We start from the raw sequence: 21,452 nt of genomic DNA on the forward strand, positions 1-21,452 counted from the left end.
CGACAATATGCAATGGCCTACAAGCTATGGTTAAATATATCCTTCCTTTACAGTGTGTCATTTAAAAAAATGACACCAATTGTCATTTTTTGAAAGGAATCCACGTAAAACACAAAAATTGTTATATATTGCAATGATGTTAATATATACTGACAGGTTTATTCAAAAACAGACATAAATAATTCAACTAGCTTATCCTGTAACTGATTTTTATCCACTGTCTTATAAGCCCCAGGCCACAATCACAAAATAAATTTCAACGTATGAAAAGCAGAACTGCAGAATTACCCCAAAAAAGAGCTGTTTTTTTTTTTAATTCCTCACATCAAAGTTTTCACATTACTGTGCAGAGGTGCACACACACACACACACACACACACAATTGAAATAAACGTCACCCTTGTCTGAATGAAATTCATTACTTTGAAGCATATCTTTTGCAGCTTGTCTATTTTTTTCCGCTACCCGAGGTGGCTGTTATGCTGACCTCCAAATAGCCACAAGTCTGACTTCAATTCTTCAACAAAGTATAGCTTCTAGGTAGATTCAGGAGTTATATGCAGCAATATAATCATGTCTTTAAAAACAAAGAGAAAATTATGGTTTTCTTGTTTTTATCAACTATAATTCTTCCAACTGCTTATCCAGTGCAGGGTGAAGGTGAAATCGGAGACTATCCCAGGCAGCACAGGGCACAACACCAGGACCTCACGGACAGGATGCCAGTCCATCACAGGGAACATACACACAAACACATACAACAAACAACTGAGAAACTGCAAATAAACTAACTGCACATTTTCAGACTCTGGGAGGAAAATCCATGGAACACAAAAAGAACTTCAGAGAGATTCAAATTTCTATCTTTGGATGCATTAAGCCAACATTCCATCCTCCCTTTTAGTCAAATAATAAAAAGTACTATGAAGCTTAGCAGTTTGTATAGAAAACCAAAATTCCATGTGCAAAATTCACAAGAATCCAACTGATTTTCATTAGAAGCATCGGATTTGTATTTCACTTAAGTAAATATTCACATTCACATGTACTGTAGTTCGTCAGTGACATAATGGCTGTAATTGTTCTCCAACCTGGAAATATTAAGACAAAAGGACTATCCATGGATGTTAGAAATCAAATAGTCATGAACCATAAGTTGATATGGAATGATGGAATCCTCAAAGAGGATTACAAGACCTAGAAGGACCCCAGTGCTGAGAGGGAGCTACAAAAGCATCATGTTGAATTTACTAAAGACTCCTAATCAGGGATTATTAAAGTCTTTAATTTTTTAATGGGTAATGTGCTGTGGATCAAGTAAAAAATATAGATGTCTGAAAATGCAAATCACCTTTTTCTTTATGGATAAGAAAACGGGGTCTTCCAAGAAACAAACACACCCCTCATCACTCAAACACACTGGAGGTCCCATATTTGTTGCTTCTCATAATGAAGGCCTTGAAAGTGTATACAATGGCATCTTGAAATCTAAATATTATCCCTGCATTTGAAGGGTAATATTCATTATTGTGTCTTGACACTGATTCTCCGTCAGTTATTGGGTCCCCCAGAAAGATAATATTATAATATTCATTGTAAAGCATCTAGAAAAGAGGACATGCGGTACTATTTTGCAGTTGTTAGGAATAAGATGATCCATCCATCCATTTTCCGAACCACTTATCCTACTGGGTCGTGGGGGGGTCCGGAGCCTATCCTGGAAGCAATGGGCACGAGGCAGGGAACAACCCAGGATGGGGGGCCAGCCCATCGCAGGGCACACTCACACACCATTCACTCACAGGCAATTTAGCAAGTCCAGTTAGCCTCAGCATGTCTTTAGACTGTGGGGGGAAACCGGAGTACCCAGAGAAAACCCCACGACGACATGGGGAGAACATGCAAACTCCAGACATATGTGACCCAGGCGAAGACTCGAACCTGGGACTCAGAGGTGTGAGGCAACAGTGCTAACCACTGCAGCACCATGAATAAGATGATTTTAATGCAATTAATAAAACAGTACTGACATTGTCTTGTAATATTATGGACTAATATTATCACACCTAATAAAGATGAGAAAAACCTTTTCTGTGTTATTTTACCAGATATGGTATTATTTAGATGACAATACATTGGTACCTGCTGCCAATAAAGTACATTGCCGCATATATACTACTCATTTGACCCTTTCAGTTAATCATTTTATCTAAAAAATTAAGTTAACAATTAAATAGAATCTAACCGATAACACACTGTTTAGAGAATAATTTAGCATGTATTTAGAAAGTATATAAGCAAAGTAGCTATAATTTCTTAACAGAATTCTTGACAGAATATTCTAGAATCTGGGTATTAGAAGTTGAATTTTAACCACTCCTTATGTTTCCATATTTATTTAAACTATTCATTATAATTCATTACATTAATATTTGAAAAGGGATGTGAAGCCATGTGGTTATATTTCATGCCACTTAAAGTAGCAGACCGAAACAACTCGTTCACATACAAACCTGCTTATGTGGAAGCCGAGGAAAACTTTAAATGCTGTTTTTACCAAACCATTAATCAATGATGACTTTATGGTCTCTAAGATGAGTAGCTAATCTTGGCATTTTAAAAAAATACGGCTAAATGTTACGTTGTGTATTTCACCTATTTATCTGTTCAAATACTGTACTTATCTTGAAAACATATAAAGCGGTTCCTGAGAACAAGCGTGACATAAAATTAATCACGTTTAATCTTTTATCACCGCCTTTATACAAACTGTTCAGGTGCATATCGGCACACATTCAGCTGTGGTTAGTAAAGACGTTATTTTCAAACTAAAAACCAGTCATCAAAACCAGAACATCAATTTTCTAATTATGCCAAATTAATGATTTTCCTGCTAGGTTCTATATTCAGATAGCACTCCTGTGCTATATAACATTGTTAAGAACAACAATGACAGAAAAGGGTATATCTGCACAAGACCTTGCAGAATATTTTAATTAATATTTCACATATCATGTAATTCTCTACGTATGCTACTCCGCCCACCGGCATATACGCACGAAAAACGAAGCGGAAGTTTCTTTAAGGCCTTCTTCGGACTTCCTGTGTTACATTATAAAATTCCTCTACGTATTAATTATAAAATATACGTAATGATTTACTTATTTGTAGTAGCAATTTCCTAGAAATATTTATTATAGGTATAGCAACTACATACGTAAAATCTATGTATAACACTCCTTTAGCTATTAATAAACGAATATGATTTAGAAATATGAGGCACGTGTCCCGGGGACGAAATAACGTGACACAACTCACTTCCGGTTAGTGTAGCTCACAGTCGGTCCTGGCGGCGCTTAAATTGGAAGCCCGCGGGTCAATTTTTTTAAAGATTCTGTTTGGTGTGATCCGATTGGTATCGGAGCCATCAGAACCGCAGCCATGGTGAGTGGTTCAAGTTGTGTTTGCGTGTAATGTTTTCCGTTGATGCCGATGTTTATTTTTCGGCTACTTTGTCGTTCAGTCTTTATTCTTTCGTTTAATTCGACGATGACGAAGGCCGTTGCGGGTAGGCCTTTAGCTGAACTATTTCCACAATTGCATATAGGTTATCGCTCTCTGTAGTTTAAAAAATTCATAAGATAATGTTTAGTATATGCGTATCTTTTAGGACTTTATTTTAAACGTCCACATTCATTCAGCAACTCCATTGTAGCTGGCTAATTGTGATTGCCGCTCTCTAGCAAAATGGTATCCTCAATGGCTTGTGTATGTTCTTCTGTACGACTGTACATAGAAAAGAATCGTTCACATTAAGATGTACACGCTTGCGTATAATCGTTTATGTGGCTATTGGTTTTTGTAAAGTTGCATGCCTATTGACTAGTTGTTTCGGTCATTCATTGAACCACTTTTAACGAGCGTAGTCAAAGAATGACTTGAACTTGCCGAGCATGGTGTAGGGTATGTATCGCATTTGTTTCGGTTACAGGTACGAACAGGTACTTTCATTGTTTTAACATTGACTTTTTTTGTAGACGGTGGGAAAAAGCAGCAAGATGCTGCAGCACATCGACTACAGGATGCGCTGTATCCTGCAGGATGGCCGCATATTCATCGGAACCTTCAAGGCCTTCGACAAACACATGAATCTCATCTTGTGCGATTGTGATGAGTTCAGGAAGATCAAGTAAGATGTTTGTGTGTTCACTTCCTGCTTGACTGACAACGTTTAATGTAGTGGTTAAGTATCAAGTCTTATGGGTAAACTGCAGGTTTGATTTTGAGTGGTAATCTCCCAGTTGTGTATGGCTCTGTTGGTTTGGATGCTTTACCTGAGCACAGCCCCCCCCATGGAGAGCAGGATCAGGTAGATGAATACAAGCATTTCAATATACCTGTAGTTGTGCAAATGTCAAAGGATTTATTTAATATTGCCAAACTGTCAACCTTTTCTGATCACTAATGTAGCGCCCCAACCTATAGCATGGCGGACCTGATAGCTATGCACTGCCTCATGATTTAAGGTCTCAGACCCAGGTTTTAGCTCCCGTGAATAATCGCGTGCCGTTGATGTGTCCATACCCTTTCAAAAGGACTGATTCAGAATGCAGGTCTTAATAGTTTTTTTGGCATTCACTCTATTCTACTTAAGCTTTCATGGGGCATGATGATCATGTGAAGCTATGATTTGGCCTTCTACAGAAATCTGCCCAGGCCTGATGCGTAGTGTCAGTTGGCTCATGAATTGAACCTGCTTTAATAACATCGTACTCTCCTCTCGACAGGCCGAAAAACTCAAAGCAGCCAGAGCGTGAAGAGAAGCGAGTTCTTGGCCTGGTGCTTCTCAGAGGGGAAAACTTGGTGTCAATGACTGTTGAGGGTCCCCCCCCTAAAGATGTAAGTGCTTGTTCGATTAAAAGGGAAAAGTGTTTGTGAGCTTTTTGAAACCTACTGTAAATGCCCTTAACTCAATGTGCAACTGATTATAGACCCAAGTGTGTTTGCCGCTTGTGATGAAGATGATTGTTCTGTTTGCAGACTGGCATCGCTAGAGTGCCTCTGGCTGGTGTGGCAGGGGGACCAGGCGTGGGCCGTGCGGCAGGCAGAGGTGTCCCTGCTGGGGCTCCTATGGCTCAGGCGCCTGCAGGGCTGGCTGGGCCTGTCAGAGGAGTTGGAGGTCCTTCGCAGCAGGTGAGGAATGTTTGAGCTTCTTGTCTAGGAAGAAGTCTGTAGTGGTTCTTAAGCAGGTGTTACCCCTTTAAAATAAAGTGGGTAATAGCTGTGAAATGGAAACATCCACCAAGAAGATCCTTGGATGAGTTTGAGAGTCTAAACTACCTCTTTGCCGTTATGACTTCTAGGTGATGACACCACAGGGCAGAGGAACTGTAGCAGCTGCAGCGGCTGGGGCCAGCATTGCTGCCGCACCTACACAGTACCCACAAGGGAGGGGAGGGCCTCCACCACCCATGGGCAGAGGAGCACCCCCTCCAGGTCTGTTCAGAATGCTGTGTGAATATTAACTGAAAGTGTGGTTCTACAGCGGTGATGAAATGTCATTTAAGCTGAGCCTGATGCTGAGCCTTTTTGAAGCAGGATTACTCTGAGCTCTGAACCACGTCCAAACGGGCTCTCAGTACCAGGATTTAAGCCCTATTCATAAGAACTCTATTTCTTATGAAATTTATTCTTGGTATGAGGCAAAGTTTATGCAGTGTTGGTCTAAAATTTGCTAGAAATTTCTATACTCTGCTGATTTGGGTGATCTTTATTTTTTCCTTAGGTATGATGGGACCCCCTCCAGGCATGAGGCCCCCGATGGGACCACCGATGGGAATGCCCCCTGGCCGTGGTGCCCCTATGGGAATGCCCCCCCCAGGAATGAGGCCACCACCCCCTGGTATGAGAGGTGAGCTTTGAGAAGTATTGATGAACCACTTATGAATCTACACTCACGTTTTTTATAATGTCTGTTTTTTCCTCTCCCCCCTCCCCCCCCCTTGACAGGTCCTCCTCCCCCTGGGATGCGTCCCCCCAGGCCCTGAGTGACCCCATCCCCTTTGGCCCTCTGAAGTTTGACCAGAACACGTTGGAATTTGGCTTGCCCCACATCAAGCTGTTGTATAGTTCTGTTTTGTATTTTTTAAATAAATGTCTTTTGGACAATACTTGTGTCTGAAGTTGCTTGCATGGTTTTCTCGATACCTGTGATAAGAACTGCAGGGAATCTAAAGCTTAGTTGGCATTTGTTTGGGCCATTCTACTCATTGCGTCTCATGTAACTACTGTATTGTATATCAAAAGTAATTGGACACTTTGGGTTTTCCTGGGTGTATTAAAGCCTAATTATGGTGAATGTTATCCTGGGAGGGGGCAATCTTGAATGATTACAGGACCAGTGCTCTACACCCTGGCTCATGGAGCCTCTTACCTTACATTCTAAGGTGTTTCGATGCAATGCAGGTGAAGTGAGAATAAGGTTTGTTTAGCAACATCCTTCTGGATGTAGCATCCATTTTATTTATTTTTTGTAAAAGTTGGATAACATCTACGTTCAAATAAGTTCTCAAAACGTTTCTGCATGAAACACTTAGGTATTTTTGTTCTAGATCCTTCACTGTGTAAGCAGGCCTGCTTTTCTTAACTCTTTTTACATGAATCAATCAAGTGTATTGGAAGGATTTAAGAGCATATAGTCCAACTAACCAGCATTTGATGTGATTTTTTGCACAAGAGGAGGTAAGAGTGTGTACTGATTATAGCAGATTGCTGCACCTGCCACACCACTTCAGGGAGGAGAACCTGAATGCAGTGGGTAATACCTCAGCACCACATTAGCCCAGATGAACCAGTGTGAGGTTTTTTTTTTCCCCAGTGGCTAGAGTGCCACTCCTGCCACCAACCCCCAAATTTCCCTGTAAGTTTGAGGACCTCCTTACAAGGCTAGACTAACACCACACAATTGCAGGTTAAGGGCCATAATGAAGTAGGATCACCCACATGGCAGTCACGGGATTCGAAGCAGCAACATTCCGATTGTTAGGGCAGTTCCATAGCCTCAGAATTACCAACCCGTTTTGCGGAAAGTGTCTTGATAAATTCGAGCCCGGAACGTTAGTTTTACAGTGAGCAACGGCGGAACAGTAAATAGGTCGGATTTCCGGTGTTTCAAACACGTGTGTCGAATGGAGGAGGAGCGTTCTATTAGCGATATTTCTCCAGGCGAACACATTTGATAGCAAGTATGAATCCGATTTGATATTTCTATATTCATTCATCCCCGTACTACTCCGTTGTCACTGGAAGGTTCTTTTAATTCTTTTAAGCGACTTTACGGACGGAAGCATGCTGTCCGATTTGGATCTAATCGGGACCATTCAAGAAGACGACGATGTCCCCGAAGAAGATGATTCTGCGTCTGAAGATGAATCCGTGAGTCATGCAATGGTTAATTCATTGAATTGCAACTTTAATTAAACAGTTATTGAACTTCGACTTTTAGTAATCTACCGTTGGAATGTTTTACGCCGCTAGACAACAGGATAATTCACGTCTGTAAAACTTCTGGGAGTGATGTATTTTCCATATCTGATTAATTGTTCTTAACAATTGTTATGGGTATGTTATATGGGTAGGTATGTTATGTTAGATGTTATTAACGATTGGAAAATACTTTTTATTACTCAAATTAAACGAGATGTTTTCATTCTGGTGCCTGGTGTTGGTTGACCTGCCATGTGGCGATCAGTCGTGTGTGTTGTGAATTGAAGTGTGTCTATTGAACATCACTGCGACGTTGTATGCAAGTTTTAAAGTAAAATATCCGTATATCCTCCAGCCACTGAAAAGCATGAGATTAGATCCTATCACTGGCAGAATAGAGCAAAAGGCGAGGTGATAATCTGGATGAGATGCCAGTCACGTAACTGTTATAATTTTAATTAATTAGTTTGATTATAGCATAGGACTGTTGACAACAAACTAAATTTAGTGTTTGAGTCCTTAAAAATGGACTCGAGTGACAAAGTGGTTCATAGCTAGCCTCACACCTCCAGGGTTGCTGTTTCAAATCCCATTGTGGAGTTTGCATGCTCTTCCTGTGTTGTGTGGGTTGCCTATGCAGTAAGGCGAACTAGTGTTCACGCATGGTGTGTATATGTGTGTGTGTGTGATTTTTGAAACTGTATTTCACCTCTGGTAGCGTGATGACAGCCTTACAGCCTAACCCCCTTACTACTTCTTTGCTTATCTTACGTAAATAATCATGTTCCAGTTTAATGCAACTTCAGATGTAAAAATTTTGCTCCTGCTCTCTCATTGAGTGCTGCACTTGTGTTGCATTCTTGGTTGTCCTCTCCCATGGAAAAAAAAAACAGTATATCTGCGTATCCGTTAGTGCAGAATGAGACTGGCTCTTCCTTCCCAGGAGCAGCCCATCATTCTGGGACGGAAGCAGAAACAGCTGAAGCGGCGTGGCGCTGGCGACTTTGCGGCAGGCTTCGAGTTTGGAGAGCGAGATGGGCTGTACAGCGAGGACTGGGCCATGGCAGATGTCTTGGCGCAGCTAAAGAAAAGGGTGAAGTCCTGAGCACTGGCAGTGCACTAAAATGCTATTTCGATTGTTGCCGTTTTCTTAAACGACTTTATACGAATGTTTACATGGTTTTGATTAATAGGCTTTCAGTCTATATATGTGCTCTGTGATGATGGTGATGATGATGATGTTGACAATTTCTTCAAGGACTTTTATTTTTTTGTTAAAGAAAGCTGCCACCACCTTGGATGAGAAGATCGAAAAAGTCCGCAAAAAGCGAAGAACTGAGGTGGGGTCTCCAACTGCACCTTAATCATTATGTTGATTATGTTAATCATGATCATTATGTTGCAGGCCTGCCAAGTTTATGCCTGTTATGTATCATGGTGAGATAGGGATGTTAATTCTACACTGCTGTAGGTATTTTAGTTTGTGTTTGGAACTCACCGCAGGAGAAAGCGCTGAAGGAAGAGAAGGCGAGCAATGAGGAAGGAGCTGGAAAGCAGGAGTTAGAAGCTGGAGGCGATGATGACACAAAGCCAGAGGTGAAAGACGAAGCGGATGAGGAAGATGATGAGGGGGCTGGCAGTGACAGTGGGAGTGGAGAGTCAGACGACGATGACGATGATGATGATGATGGGCTGGATGGTTTAGGCTCCGCAGATGAAGAGGTCCTCACCAAATCAGGTGGGAACAGAATCAGTGGATCAGGCTTTAGATTGAATGGAGTTTGATTGTGGGCTTTACTGATGTAGCGTCATGTTCTGGCTGCAGATACGCTGAGAGAAAAAGGCAGGAGAGGCAAGAAGAAACAAGATGCAGGAGAGGTGAGTCACAGAGACTTTGTACAAGAACAGACATGAGCCCCTTTTACACAAGATGCAGAGTGAGCATTTAAAAAGTACCCTGGCTTTGCAAAGCATTGTGGTGCTCAGGTCATTTCACATGAGCACTTTAACCTTTAATGAGCAGTTTCTGCATATTTTACATTAAACAATGTTGTCTGCCTCATGCATAGAAATGACTTGTACACCAAACAATACACCACACGAAGGATTACCTTTGCCCCGTGGAGCATGTTAGAATTGATTTGCCTTCATTTTCCACTTATTGTGGTTAAAATATAAATTGTGATAGTGCAGGAAAACTCCCTTCTGATTGTCCTCTTTGTCTCTCACTGCTGCTTGTATACAGACACTGGAAGCCTTTTATGAAGATGCCTCAAACTACAACGAGAACCTCACATTTGAGGACATGAATCTGTCCCGGCCGCTGATGAAGGTTGTACAGGGGTGACGTGGGAGTTTAATGTTTCTCTTCCAGCCCCTTTCTGTCCCCAAGCTGATGCTGTGTTTTCGCATCTCACAGGCAATTGCAACTATGGGCTTCAAGCAGCCCACCCCCATCCAGAAGGCCTGCGTCCCTGTGGGGCTGCTTGGCAAGGACCTCTGTGCATGTGCAGCTACCGGCACTGGTGAGAGGCTGTGGCCACATCTATGCTGACGGTTTAGCTGTCAGAACTGCCTGGGGAGAGAAGAGAGAGACAGTCATCTGTGATCTGATCATTCGGTGTATTACCTCCATTTATGATAAGTTGGGAATTTGTAAGAACTTTTTTACTCTGAATATCTGTGTTAAGACACATTTAAAGTGGGGAGGCTGAAGCATGGGAGGGAAAATCAAGCGCTTCCAGTGAAAATCGGGCATCTCAAGACAGAAAGGCTGCTGTTAACCGGATAAAGAGGGATGTCTTTGGCTGCATGGACTTATGGGAAATAGTTCCGTGCTTCCACCAATGTGTCCATCCCAACCCAGGCAAGACTGCTGCCTTCATGCTGCCCGTCCTGGAGCGACTCATTTACAAGCCCCGGCAGGTCCAGGTCACCCGCGTCCTGGTGCTGGTGCCGACCCGCGAGCTGGGCATCCAGGTACATGCGGTGGCTCGCCAGCTGGCCCAGTTCACAAGCATTACCACGTGCCTTGCTGTGGGTGAGTGCCCGTCTTCGGCAGCGGGTCTGTTGTTTGCGTAGCCTGACATAAATAGTCACTTCGGGGTCCCCAGCAGGCTTTTCAGAAATAAAGAGCTTGTGAGTATTCAGAAGAAAGTGCTTCAGCACCTTCGGAATTAGGAGCATGTTTGTTTAATGTTGTAGTGCACTGACTGTTTGTGGTCAAAGAACAAATGCATGGTTTAAATGGTGTTTGTCTTTCTGGAATGAAATGCATTCCTAACAGCAGCCCGATTTTGAAAGTCTGCTGCCATACACATTACCAAGCACTGCAGCAGGGGGGGGGCTGTCCCAACCGGCCCTCTGAAGCCCATTTTTGACGTGCTGTGATCTTCCCCGTTGGAGCTTTACGTTTGCGTTCATGATGACCTGTCCTTCCTTTATTAAACATAGCGATGATTTAGGCTAACGTGCATTTCAGTGCAGCACAATACTAGAAAACTTTCACATCTCGTAATGTGATTCTTTTTTTCTGGTAAAGTATGTCAGACATTTTCTGGTTAAGATTGCTGTATTTATAAAGCAAAAGAGTTCCCAGAATAAACTATATCCAAGCAGAATTTATTATCTACATAATAACATGGTGTTGCATCGAGTTGTGTCGACAGATCACTTGTTTTTCCTCAATATTGACTTCGTGGAATCCCAGATATTCCCGTACAGCAGAAGCCTGGTGCCTTTTGATGATCCGTTCTTGTTCACTTTTCTCCTCCTCACTGATTTTTGTTAAATTCCTTACAAACACACGACAGCAAGGATGAGAATGATTGTGATTGGTTGGAGTGTGCATGCAGAGTTTGGGTAAACGTTAGATTGATTTTTTTTTCTTACATAACCTAGATAATCTTGAAAAGGAAAAATCCTGAAAATTGCAAAGTGTGACGACTGTTTGGCTGAACAACAGAGATCATCAATCTTGTTATGAGGGACACCCATCTGCTTAGACAATTTTATCGGCAAGATTTCAAAATACTGGAACTTTATTGCAAAATTGAAAATGCTATATGCCACAGTATAATGTCTGTATGGTATGACAGTATGTTAGTCACATAACAGATGATTTTCATTGTAATACTAATAATTGTTGCCAGTTTATGGAAGGCTTATCCAGAAGCCCTACAGCATCCCTGTTTAGACGACTGCGATGCGTATTTCAGGTGGTTTGGACCTCAAGTCCCAGGAGGCGGCTCTGCGGGCTGGACCCGATGTCCTGATCGCCACGCCGGGCCGTTTGATCGACCACCTCCATAACACACCCTCCTTTGAGCTCAGCCAGATCGAGATCCTCATTCTGGATGAAGCTGATCGGTACATAGTGCTGTGAAGTCAATATAATAATTATTTTCCCTATTACGTGGAGTTGTTGTAGAACCAATTGAAATATAAATGAATTAAATGAATTATGAATGATTTAAAAAGGGTAAATCAAAGATGGTAAACAGTTTTTCTAAATGTCTGTTTTAAGTTCTCTAGAAGGACAGGACTTGTTGTTTATCACAATATTTAATAGCCATATTTATGTATTACACATGGAGATGTAAAAAGAGACACCAAGCTTACAGGTATGAGCAGGAAGAAGATTACATACCCTTCCGGTAGCTTCCGGTGATGGGAGCGGTGCGCGGCCCCCTGTTCATGCCAAGCACACCTGCCGTCTCACATTTAACATCCCCCTGGAGCCTTTGAATTGTTTCCAGTCTAGCTTGGTAGAAGCCAGTTGCGAGTTTGGTCTCTTGCAGGATGTTGGACGAGTACTTTGAGGAGCAGATGAAGGAGATCATCCGAATGTGCGCCTACCACCGGCAAACCATGCTGTTCTCGGCTACCATGAGTGAAGAGGTATAAGTGGTCCTCATTTTGTGAGAACACCACAAACAGGGCCAGGGGAGGGACCCTACAGCCCAGGTGGTATAACGGCCTGAGGCAGCTCATCTTGTTTACTTGATGATAGGTATTCTTGCTCTCTTTTTTTTTCAGGTGAAAGACCTGGCTTCTGTCTCTTTGAAGCAGCCCGTGAAGATCTTTGTTAACAGCAACACCGACGTGGCACCTTTCCTTAGGCAAGAATTTGTGAGGATCAGGCCAGCTAGGGAGGGGGACCGGGAGGCCGTCGTGGCTGGTGAGTGCTGCCTCCGGGGGTGTCCGTGCGCACGGGCCATCTGGGGTGTGCGTGTTGTTTTTCTGTAGCAAACTGTCCTGAAAGGGAGATCCGTAGTGTCTTCCTTTCAGTTCCTCCGCCGTCTCTGCGCCTTGTGAATGCGTTTCTGCGCACATCCATATGTGACCTTCTGCAATTATTTACCGCAATATCTGTCCACACTGATGTGAGCCCCGTTTCTCCCGCAGCCTTGCTGACCAGGACCTTCCAGGATCACGTCATGGTCTTCACTCAGACCAAGAAGCAGGCCCATCGCATGCACATCCTGCTGGGCTTGATTGGCCTGAAAGTGGGTGAGCTTCACGGGAACTTGTCCCAGACCCAGAGGCTCGAGGCCCTCAGGTACCCTCATCACTTCCTAAGACTGCCATAGCTTCATTCATGCCTCCCTAGTATTAGCCTGTGTGTAAATGGACTCAAAGCATTCCTCGGTGAAGTGATTTTCAGTTCACTGCAAATTCAAATGTTTTCTTTTTTGTACTTAAGTGCCCCCTGGTGGCTAGTGTAGGTGATGAGCCATTAAATGGATTATTGTAGCTAGGTCTTACACCAGCTTCACAGCGCTGGTCCTCAAAGACTATTTAATGCTGCTGAGCTCAGTTAATTAACCATGTTCTTATTAACTGACGAAGCAAACTGTGTTCAAGTGAGTCGTAAATCGAAATATTTAATTACTAATTCTTACCTGAATTTCCATCCATTAATTTTGCACCTGCCTGTCCTAGTTGGGATCTTGAGGTTAAGCCAGATTTTGTAAAGTATAAATAAATCATACAATAAAAATAAGCAAAGCCCCATCAGATGAATTGCTGTGTATTATTTTCATTAATCACCAGTGAGTGACTTCTCAGGCCTTGAATGATTTTAGCAGGTGATAAAAAATAAATGATGAATTTGATTCTTTGGTACTTTATTGATCCCAAAAAAAAGTAGGATATTGCCCTTAAGCCTAAATTACAATTGAACTCTCAAAGATGTTTTTGCTTAAGCATTTTATTGAGAATTTTTTTGCTGATGGTAAAACAAAATAAGATTAATGTGACTGATAATAGTCAGACTCCAAGCCATTTTTACATGATTTATGAACTCTGCTTCATGATGAGCTAAGCGTACAATCCTGCAGATCGCAGGGGCACAGGAATGGGGTCCTTGCCGACCCATAAGGTGCATTATGGTTTCTCCTCATGCACTAATGTGCCTCATTTGACCAATTAGAATTTTGATGATTCATCGGATTGAGTATAAATATGCTGTGTGTGCACTGGAGGTACGGAGGCGGCGGGTCAGGACTGTCGTCTCGCACCTCCTGGGTAGGGGGTTTGAATACTGCCCTTCTCTCAGTGTGAGGGAGTTTGCATGTGTCCCCTGTGTTGTGTGCATGTCCTCCTGGGGCTCTGGTGCCTGGAGCTAGATCACCGACTCATAATTAGCCAGAGTGTGTGTGTTTGGGGGGGCATCCTGTGCAGTCCTGTGCTGTCTGAGATACTGTGAGCCTACAGACCACCCCCTCCCTCCCCCCGGCCCTGTCCAGAATGAGTAGTTGCAGGGTATATGAATGGGTATACAGGATAGGCTTACTCATAACTCATAATAGCTTTATAAATGCAGTGTCGGGATACATTCTTTCATTTCCAGAGATTCGACTTATATTACGGAAAATTACTGAGTTATGCGGAACTCTTTTGTCTCGCAGACGATTCAAAGATGAACAGATTGACATTTTGGTGGCTACAGATGTAGCTGCTAGGGGTTTGGACATTGAAGGGGTTAAGACGGTAAGGCTGAGTAATTTATTTGAGAAAAACCAAGTTTTATAGTGAGTCCTATGTAATTGTCTTTATTTCCTAGACTGCAGTGTCGTGGGAATCACAAAACTATAAGCCTCCTGCTTTAAACTTTTGTTCTAGGAATTCTGCATAATTTATAGTGCATACAAATTGGTAATCTAGAAAGAATATTTAAATATTTCCATTCCATCCAATACACATTTATTGTGTAATAGATATTTTAATACGATTTTCTCATCGATGTTTACTTGGTGTTAAAATATATCTGATGAAATATTCTGTACGTGAAAAATTCTGATCTTTCTATGCTGTCATCACCAGGTCATCAACTTCACCATGCCGAACACGGTGAAGCACTACGTCCACAGGGTAGGCCGCACGGCACGCGCCGGCCGCGTGGGCCGATCCGTCTCGCTGGTGGGCGAGGCAGAGAGGAAGATGCTGAAGGAGATCGTCAAGAAGGCCAAGACGCCGGTGAAGGCCCGTGTCCTGCCACAGGGTGTGTGATCACGGGCCCAGATTCACATCCACACGCCAGTCACTGTATGTCAGATGTATATAGCAGACACTTTCATTCAAAGCGACGTACAAGCCGGGATCAGAAAGCAGCGTCACTCGGTCCATTGTTCACGGACCCCAACGGTAGCATCACTACAAGGGATTTGAACCAGCAACCTTCCGATCAGAGCCCTAACCCACAGGGCAAGAACCGGATCCTGTTCTGCATTCAACTGAACGATTACAATTACAATTTCAACAATTGCCTAACTCTCCCTGGGCAAATATGCCTCTAGCTGGCATATTTGAAAGCAGTGGTAGTTGTTACTATACAGTGATGTTGATACATTCCAGTGATGGAAAAGTAATTATAAGGTTATAATACATACTGCTTGAAACTGTATGCTCTTCTTTCTTTTGCTGTTACTCCAGTGTGTCCTTGTTGTGATTTTTGCCCTCTCTGTACTCCCCCCCGCCCCCCCAGAGGTGATCCTGAAGTTCCGGGATATGATCGAGAAACTGGAGAAGGACGTTTACGCTGTGATGCGGCTGGAGAGGGAGGAACGGGAGATGGCACACTCCACAGCGCAGGTCGGCATGCTGCGCGTCACTCTGTAAACGCTACAGCCGTCCCCTGAATTATCTCGTTGATTCATTCCTGGAAGACCACCGCAATTCAAATAAATGCCTACTGCAAATCTATTTCCATTATAACCCAACCCCAAATCATAAAAATCTGCTCACACAACACTAGAACATATAAGCAACAAACAACTATTTTGAATAAAATGTAATTTAATGAAGCGTCATTGTACTTATTGTACAGAGGGAATTTGTGCGTAATTCTGTTTTTACACAAAGCATTTGGTTCATACTTTGAATTTTTTAATAAATGCTGTCTGTCTGAGTCTTTGGCTGAAAAACATTTTAATGACAAAATTGGCCTGTAACTTGAAGTCCTAGTTTCAAAACTCAATTATGGGAAAAAATGTGAACAGAATTGCGGTAAATCTATGGATTGCTGTGATTGTATAATAAATGTTACCCTGAGTGGTTCAAGCAGAATGTAGGCTATCTGAAGATGGAATGATGGATGATGTACTTTATTGAGGTACACAGCAGCAAAGAAAAATAATGCACAAATACGAACTCAAAACAACGGCGGCAAGCTTGTACAGAAAGTGATTTCAGCAGGCAGGAAGGATCTCTATTAGCTCCTCTTTGCACACCATGCTGGAGCCAGCTAACAGGGTTAATATCTGTGATAATGTGCCCGTTTAGCTGATCCTTGCGTTAGCGTCAGGTGGCTCAGTCACCGACCCACTTCCACTACCGCTGCGATACCCGCTGCTTACGTGTGACTCATTTTGTCGAGTGTGACCCGCCTTCTCAGATCAGCGCCGCAGAGAAGCGCCTCAAACAGGACGGTCAGGACAAGGAGCCCCAACGGACATGGTTCCAGACCAACGACGAGCGCAAGAGAGATCGCAGTGAGTGTGGCGGAGTTGGGGGGGGCGGGGCTGCAGCGCATCAGCTGACACACGGTGTGGCAGGGCCATGTCCTGTCTGAATGAACGACACTGGAGTGCAGCGACAGACGAAGCACTGCTTTTCCTTCCAGTGAAAAAGGCCCTGCAAGATTTCGACTTGGCTCTAAGGGGAAAGAAGAGAAGAGAGAAGTTTTTGAAAGAAGGAAAAAAGAAAACGCTATCTGTAAGCGTGTTCTGTGTTTCTTTATGTCACTTATGTCTTGTAAAAATGCTGTTGGTACAAGAGTGTGCTGTCAGTATTTGTGAGAGCAGCTGCTTAGCAGGTGGTTCTAATCTTGCAGTTTAAAACACTTATATAACTGTTCATTTACGCAAGCAATTTAGTTACTTGTATAAACAGGTAATCAGCGGTGTCTTTGTAGGACTTGAACCAGTAACCGCCTGAACTGTACTTCTCTCTTATATGCTTAATTAGTACCATACCTACACAAAATATTTATATAAATGTATAGGGTTGAACACGTGAATTTGTTAATTCAGTGTCTCTGCTTCTGTTTCAGGCAGAGGACAGGGCTCAGTTTGAGATCCTCAAGTCTCAAATGTATGCGGAGCGGGTGGCAAAAAGGGGCCGCAAACCCAAACGGGCACGTGCCATGCCTGAGGACAGCGACCCTGTGCAGAAAGGTGAGCTGCTAAAACAACCATGCTGGAAAAACGTCTCATACGAGAGCCAGAACACTTGCGTTTTCCAGTATTATGCCATAGGGCAACATACCATGATTTTAGTCTGGATCTTAGCCTGATTTTTGATGTTTTTCAGTTTAAAATCATTTAAAAACCATGAACTATTGAAACATATCAGTTGCTTCATTTTGAAGCTGAATTCCATGACTGGTTCAAAAATGCAGTTCTGAGCTGTGAAAGAGGATTTTGTAAAGTTCTGTTTATAGAATACTGTCACCAGAACACCAATTTAATATTGATTTTAATATTGTAAAATGAAGACAGTATAATGGTCCAGTCCTTTATTTGCATTGGCAGTGGGATATTAATCTGATGTGAAAAGGGTTTCGGGTTTACACTTGTAGCTGTAGGCGGGTGGAATATTAAGGTGTTAATAAAACAATTCATCAGTGTCCCTCGACTGAGGAGTGGTCAGTTGCCAGGCTGATTGACTCCAAGCTTGAAGTGGTTTATTCTGTTTTCTTGTATTTCTTTTAAAAGTATTTTTCTCTTGTTTATATTACTATCCTTAGCTGGATTAGTTATGTATAGTTGACCAGGAAATAGCTGTTTAGCGGTTCAATAGACACTGTTTTGCTTATTTATAGCTTAAGTCTGATTTTCTGCCTTGAGCAGAAACTAGTGTCAATAACCTTGCAGTGAAGTGAAATTTTATGTTTAAGTAAACAATTTACACCATGTGAATACCATCTGTCGAGGAAAATTACTGCATTACCTTGCAATGTTTGTGTATTGCTCTCTTTTTGAATATTAATACATGCTTTTTATATAGGAATGTTGAAGTCGGCTGAATCATTGTATTGACAGAATGATTGCATAATATCTTTTTTCCTCCGAGTTTAAAAATCACCGTTAAATAACAAGGCTCAGTTCTAAGTAGGAAGTGATTCTTTGTGTACATGGCTTCTTGCGTCAGATTTTGGACTTTACCAGAAACTGTGTTTGTTTTATAGCAACTAAGCAGAAAGGAACGAGACCGACCAGGAAGTCCGTCTTTGACAAGGAGCTCACCAACACTAGCAAGAAAGCGCTGAAACAGTACAGGGCTGGGTAGGTCGCTACACTGTGCCACAGAATGAACCAAAGACCCAGTATGCTTCATTCTCACCAGAGAATTGACCAGTTTTCATTTGCTCATTGAAAGGTTTTTTTTTCCAGATCTGCCTGTATTATTCAGGCTAACAGTGTGGGAGAAAAGAGCCATTTTATTCAAACAACGTTATTTTATTATTTTTGTAATTTCCAGAGTCACTGCTTATCTGAATTCGAAGTTATTCTAACATGAATAGATGTATTTTAATCATATTTCATCAGTGAAAATATCGTACATTACAAAAATTAAAGATTTAAATGACATTTGAAGAAGGTCTGCGATCAAAATTAGAGAAGGACTTGTTCTGATCTAAAATCTGGCAACCCCAATCTATTTTGCAACATTGGCAGGCATTTTGCTAGATGGTGGGTCTCTCCAAGGTGACAGGAACCCCGATGAAGGTTTGACTGGATGACTTTCTTAGCCATTGGAAGAGAAGAGTTGTTTCAAGAACTTTCTCAGTTGTTTCTCAAACATTTAAGCTGAAAAAAAGAAATGAAGTCTTTCAAGTCCCGAAAAAGGCCAGTTGCTCACATAAAATGAGTGAACAGGATGATAGGGAGATTCTCGGTGGATCGGTTCGACACCACAGCTGGAATGCTCACCAAATCAGTTCTGCACAGGGCAAGTATTTGTCTTGACAGGGTCTCGTCCTCTGGGACATTGTGGACTGAGAGTCGCTCTGCAGTGACAAAGCCACTCATCAGCAAGAAGAATAAACAGGCTTGACTCGCCGTTTGCTGAGGAGCATGTCGTGGGGACGGAGGACGAGTCCAAAGTTTAATTTAGTTGGTTCAGATGGGAAACATTGTGTGGCACTGAATTGGGGAAGAACTTCACCTAAAGTATGTGAAAGAAGCAAAGTTCTGAGGGGGTGATTGTCATGTTGTTGGGTATGTTCTCTACAGCAGGAGTCAGGCCTTCACCTATTCAGCCAGCCATTTTTATATAAGATAATGCCCTTTGTCACACTGCCAAACAAGTGTGGCAATTCCTCAAAGCTTAGAACATTGATGTGATGAAATGAGGCACTTTCACACATAAGTTTTAGACCCGAGTCCCTGTTAACAAGATCCTGGGCCGTTTCAACTGGGGACTTTTGTAACTCCCGGCTACTTCTGTGTGTCTCTTTCACACTGCACCACAGGAGTCCTTTGTGCTAAATAAACATGGGAGCTGCAGAAAGTTCCTAAGTTAAATGTTACACATAATTTCATATGAAACTTCACCCCCACCCCAAAACAATGGAGGAAGAACAAGTCGTTTTGTAGTTCTCGAGCGCAATCAAAACGGGACACGTTTTTTTAAAATTTATATTTCATTTATGCGACGCATGACCTTTATAATTTTTATTAAATTTGGCCGGCAGACTGATCTTTCGGTTTCCACAGAGAAAAAAAAAACATTGTATCGTTATGCCACTAAAGTTCCTTCAGTGTGAAAGTGTCCATAGACACTAAAGATTTGTGAGCTGAGCTCTATCAAAAATCTCTGGAAGGTCATTTGCAACAAAGCTATGGCCAACAAACCCACTACAGTAAAGTGTGGAAGAAAGTGGAGAACGAGGGGAATAAAATCAAGTGAGAGTAGGTGCGAGAAATTGGTTACGTCCAGTGGGAGCCGATGTGCCAAGGCAAGGGCCTCTGTGCTCTCGACTAATTTCTGAAAGCTATAATCATCAAAAAAAATCATTTGTAGGCTTCTTCTGCAATAACATTGTAACCGTTCTCTAATTTTGATCGCAGACCTTCACATTTCTTGTTTAACGCTTTATATTGTGAAGTGTGATAGCTTTTCATTGTTGAAATGTGATTAAAATGCACCTTCTATTCATGTTAGAATGAATTTGGATAAGCAGCAATATTGTGAATAACAAAAATGTTACTTGTTTCCTAATTTTGTTTTCTACTGTATTTTATTTCTATGTATCTTGTAGTGTTGCTGCAGAATGCATGTAGTTTTGTTGTATGTGTAGAATGCTAATAAAGATATTATATATATATATATATATATATATATATATATATATATATATATATATATATATATATATATATATATATATAAACATAATACTTTATAAATATTTTTTGCATTTTTTTATAATATAGACCCTCATTTGAAGACAGAAAAAGACTGGGAATCAATAAAAAGGGAGGCCGCTTCAAGTCAAAATCCAAGTAAGTGCATCTGATGCTCATATGCTACGTGTTGATGTCCTGGTTAGGAAGGATAACCGTCTGCGTCTGAAGGATAACCGTCTGCGTCTGAAGGATAACCGTCTGCTTCTGACGGGTGGCTTCCGAATTGTCCTTGGTATTATGTCTGTTTTGACTCTTGTACAGTATAGCAGTTGAAATTGTTAATAATTTTATCCACATCACAGGTTTAAACGAAAGTAAGAAGTCAGTTTACTGTGGAGCAAAGAGACGGACAACTTCATGAGCGTCTTGGGAACGATTGGGTGCTGAAAAGCTGATGTACCACGAAAAGCCATAAACTGTTGTATTTCCCCTTTTTTTTTAATTAGTTTTATTTTGTGACATGGTAATGGTTTTTTTTACAGGACATCTGATGTGGGTGACTGAAATATTTCTGTATGAATAATTTGAATGCAAGACATACAGGTATCTGCAATGGCCATCATTTAAACATGCATCTATGATTTCAGACAAAGAAAATGTTGACATATTGTAATAGACTGAATGATAACTCTGTAGTGAATATATTTGGAGGAAGTTGTGAGAATAAAATCCTAGTCACTTATGTTTAATATTATTGATAAACATCCACATTTTCTGTGAGGTACCAATAAACAGTGGGATTAACTGAAATCCATTCTGCTGTGTCTTAAAGTACAGTTTTTTTTTTTTATCTTAATTTCCATATGGATATTTCTGTGTAAGATGATATTTCCATGATAGATACCTAGATTTCTATGCACATACCTTCAAAATACCTTGGGCTTGGAATTGTAGTCTTGTGCTGTCGTTCACTAGCTGCATGTATTTAAATGTTCCTAAACATTTTTATTTTCAAAAATATAGATGATATACATATAATTAAGTACACAGGGCGGCATGGTGGCCTAATTTCACCCTAGTTATGTCTGGCTCCGTTTAATCTCTGCTAAATGG

The 21,452-nt window shown here is 41.7% G+C and overlaps 2 protein-coding genes across 4 annotated transcripts; both read left to right on the plus strand.

Moving 5' to 3' along the window:
- The first annotated feature begins 3,311 nt into the window (after window positions 1-3,311).
- Window positions 3,312-6,170, plus strand: snrpb (small nuclear ribonucleoprotein polypeptides B and B1). Of its 2 annotated transcripts, none has more exons than XM_049023834.1 (7): window positions 3,312-3,444; window positions 4,038-4,189; window positions 4,788-4,899; window positions 5,041-5,193; window positions 5,364-5,496; window positions 5,786-5,911; window positions 6,010-6,170. In XM_049023834.1, the coding sequence occupies exons 1-7, from the start codon at window positions 3,442-3,444 to the stop codon at window positions 6,045-6,047; spliced, it is 717 nt and encodes a 238-aa protein (XP_048879791.1). In that variant the 5' UTR covers window positions 3,312-3,441; the 3' UTR covers window positions 6,048-6,170. The 2 variants fall into 2 exon arrangements, with proteins under 2 accessions (XP_048879791.1, XP_048879792.1); XM_049023835.1 differs by having other exon boundaries at window positions 5,786-5,902.
- A 948-nt stretch (window positions 6,171-7,118) lies between these two features.
- On the plus strand, window positions 7,119-21,149 carry ddx27 (DEAD (Asp-Glu-Ala-Asp) box polypeptide 27). 2 transcript variants are annotated; one of them, XM_049021787.1, is made up of 22 exons: window positions 7,119-7,244; window positions 7,329-7,434; window positions 8,429-8,578; window positions 8,766-8,825; window positions 8,989-9,223; window positions 9,311-9,363; window positions 9,731-9,817; window positions 9,905-10,010; window positions 10,352-10,525; window positions 11,703-11,853; window positions 12,285-12,384; window positions 12,523-12,664; window positions 12,892-13,045; window positions 14,397-14,478; window positions 14,812-14,989; window positions 15,473-15,579; window positions 16,382-16,478; window positions 16,610-16,701; window positions 17,039-17,162; window positions 18,176-18,272; window positions 20,427-20,495; window positions 20,702-21,149. In XM_049021787.1, exons 2-22 carry the CDS (start codon window positions 7,348-7,350, stop codon window positions 20,715-20,717), a joined length of 2,361 nt encoding a protein of 786 aa, XP_048877744.1. In that variant the 5' UTR covers window positions 7,119-7,244; window positions 7,329-7,347; the 3' UTR covers window positions 20,718-21,149. The 2 variants fall into 2 exon arrangements, with proteins under 2 accessions (XP_048877744.1, XP_048877743.1); XM_049021786.1 differs by having other exon boundaries at window positions 7,148-7,434.
- The last annotated feature ends 303 nt before the right edge of the window (window positions 21,150-21,452 follow it).

Source organism: Brienomyrus brachyistius, chromosome 8 (assembly GCF_023856365.1).
Source record: "Brienomyrus brachyistius isolate T26 chromosome 8, BBRACH_0.4, whole genome shotgun sequence".
NCBI classification, from domain to species: Eukaryota; Metazoa; Chordata; class Actinopteri; order Osteoglossiformes; family Mormyridae; genus Brienomyrus; species Brienomyrus brachyistius.